A 1,544-nucleotide genomic window follows, 5' to 3' on the forward strand; every position below is an offset into this window, starting at 1 on the left:
AGTTCCATGGCATCACAGCTCACAGCAACCTCCAGCTCTTGGGCTTAGGTGATTCTCTTGCCTCAGCCTCCCGAGTAGCTGCAACTGCAGGCCCCCTCCATAATGCCCGGCTATTTTTTTTTGTTGTTGCAGTTTGGCCAGGGCTGGGTTTAAACCCGCCACCCTCAGTATATGGGTCCTACTCACTGAGCCATAGGCGCTGCCCTAGAAGTCTAGCAATATTAATGGCCATGCTCTGTTGTTGGTAAATGTCTTATTTGTCTGAGGTTGCTCAAGGGTGATCTCTTCTTTTAACATTAGTATAAAATGTTTATGTGATTGGTGTTGATGCTTTTGAATTTCATTTTTATACCTAGAAAATTCCCCCAAACAAGAAGCTGGAATTAGTGAGGGTCAAGGAACAGCAGGAGAAGAAGAAGAGAAGAAAAAACAAAAGAGAGGTAAGACCTTAATTCACATTTGGATTTGTACAAACATACCTTCCCTTATAAGTAAGTAATTAGAAGTGTTCCCAAAGACAGATGCATGGCACATGCCTATACTTATAGCTCAGGATCGCTTGAGCCTGGGAGTTGCAGGCTGTAGATGCTGTAGTTTGATATGATTGCACCTGTGACTGGCCATTGTGCCTTTGCCTGGGCAACATGGCAAAGACTCCATCTCTTAAAAAAGGTGGAGGGAAGGGGATGTTCCACAGTTACATCTCTTTGTTAATTCTATGTGTATTGTAAGTCTATTTGTATATCATACAGAGGGGTACAAAATCATATTCTCAGGATCATGATCAGATGTGATACGATTTAGGCTTTATCAGTAAATTGAGCCTAACAAAACATGCTTATTTGCCCTGTGTAAATGTAAAAAGCAGCAAGCCAACTAAAATTCTTGCATATTCTATTTAAGTGGAGTGAGGACATTTATTTAAAGGTTTTATCTTCTCATTTCTTTTGATAGCTGATTTGATAATTTTGTTTTACAGTTGTTGAGTATTAATTCTCCTTTCCTCTAAAACTAATACTTGGGATATGGATCCTATCCCTGCCTGTTTCTTTAATTATTCTCCCCTATGGCTAAAATTAGCTTATAAATATTTTCAGGATCTTGCATCTTAAAAAAAGAGAAAAGCTCCCAAAAGCTCATATCATTCTTTTTTTAAAATCTTTTTCCTCCCCTTCTCTTAGCCAGACTAGAGTTGCAGCGGTGCCTGTGGCTCAAAAGAGAAGGGCGCCAGCCCCATATGCTGGAGGTGGTAGCTTCAAACCCATCCCCGGCCAAAAACTGCAAAAAAAAGAAGACGACTAGAGTTGCTGTCCTGTCATTCACAATTCACTCCTCTATCTGTTCTAAACCAACTTTCATGCCACTGACGCTCTTCTAGTAAAGGTCACCAATGGTTTGATAATCACTGAATAATAGCATTCACTCCTTCTTAAAGTGTTGTAGTTCCTTGATTTCTGTGGCATTCTTTTTTCCTAATTCTCTTATCACTCTTCCTTAGTTTTCTGTGCAAACTTTTCTTCCTTCTGTCTTTTTTTTTTTTTTTT

The 1,544-nt window shown here is 39.6% G+C and overlaps 1 protein-coding gene across 1 annotated transcript in view; it reads left to right on the plus strand.

Annotated features, from left to right (window-relative positions):
• Positions 1-1,544, plus strand: part of DENR (density regulated re-initiation and release factor) — a 20,906-nt gene that overhangs the window by 16,021 nt on the left and 3,341 nt on the right. The window contains exon 5 of the mRNA XM_012809023.2: positions 357-440. Within this exon, the coding sequence (XP_012664477.1) occupies positions 357-440 (84 nt within the window). The remainder of the gene's footprint in view (positions 1-356; positions 441-1,544) is intronic.

The sequence above is a fragment of the Otolemur garnettii genome, unplaced genomic scaffold (genome assembly GCF_000181295.1).
Source record: "Otolemur garnettii isolate 467f Iridium unplaced genomic scaffold, OtoGar3 scaffold00099, whole genome shotgun sequence".
Lineage (NCBI taxonomy): Eukaryota > Metazoa > Chordata > Mammalia > Primates > Galagidae > Otolemur > Otolemur garnettii.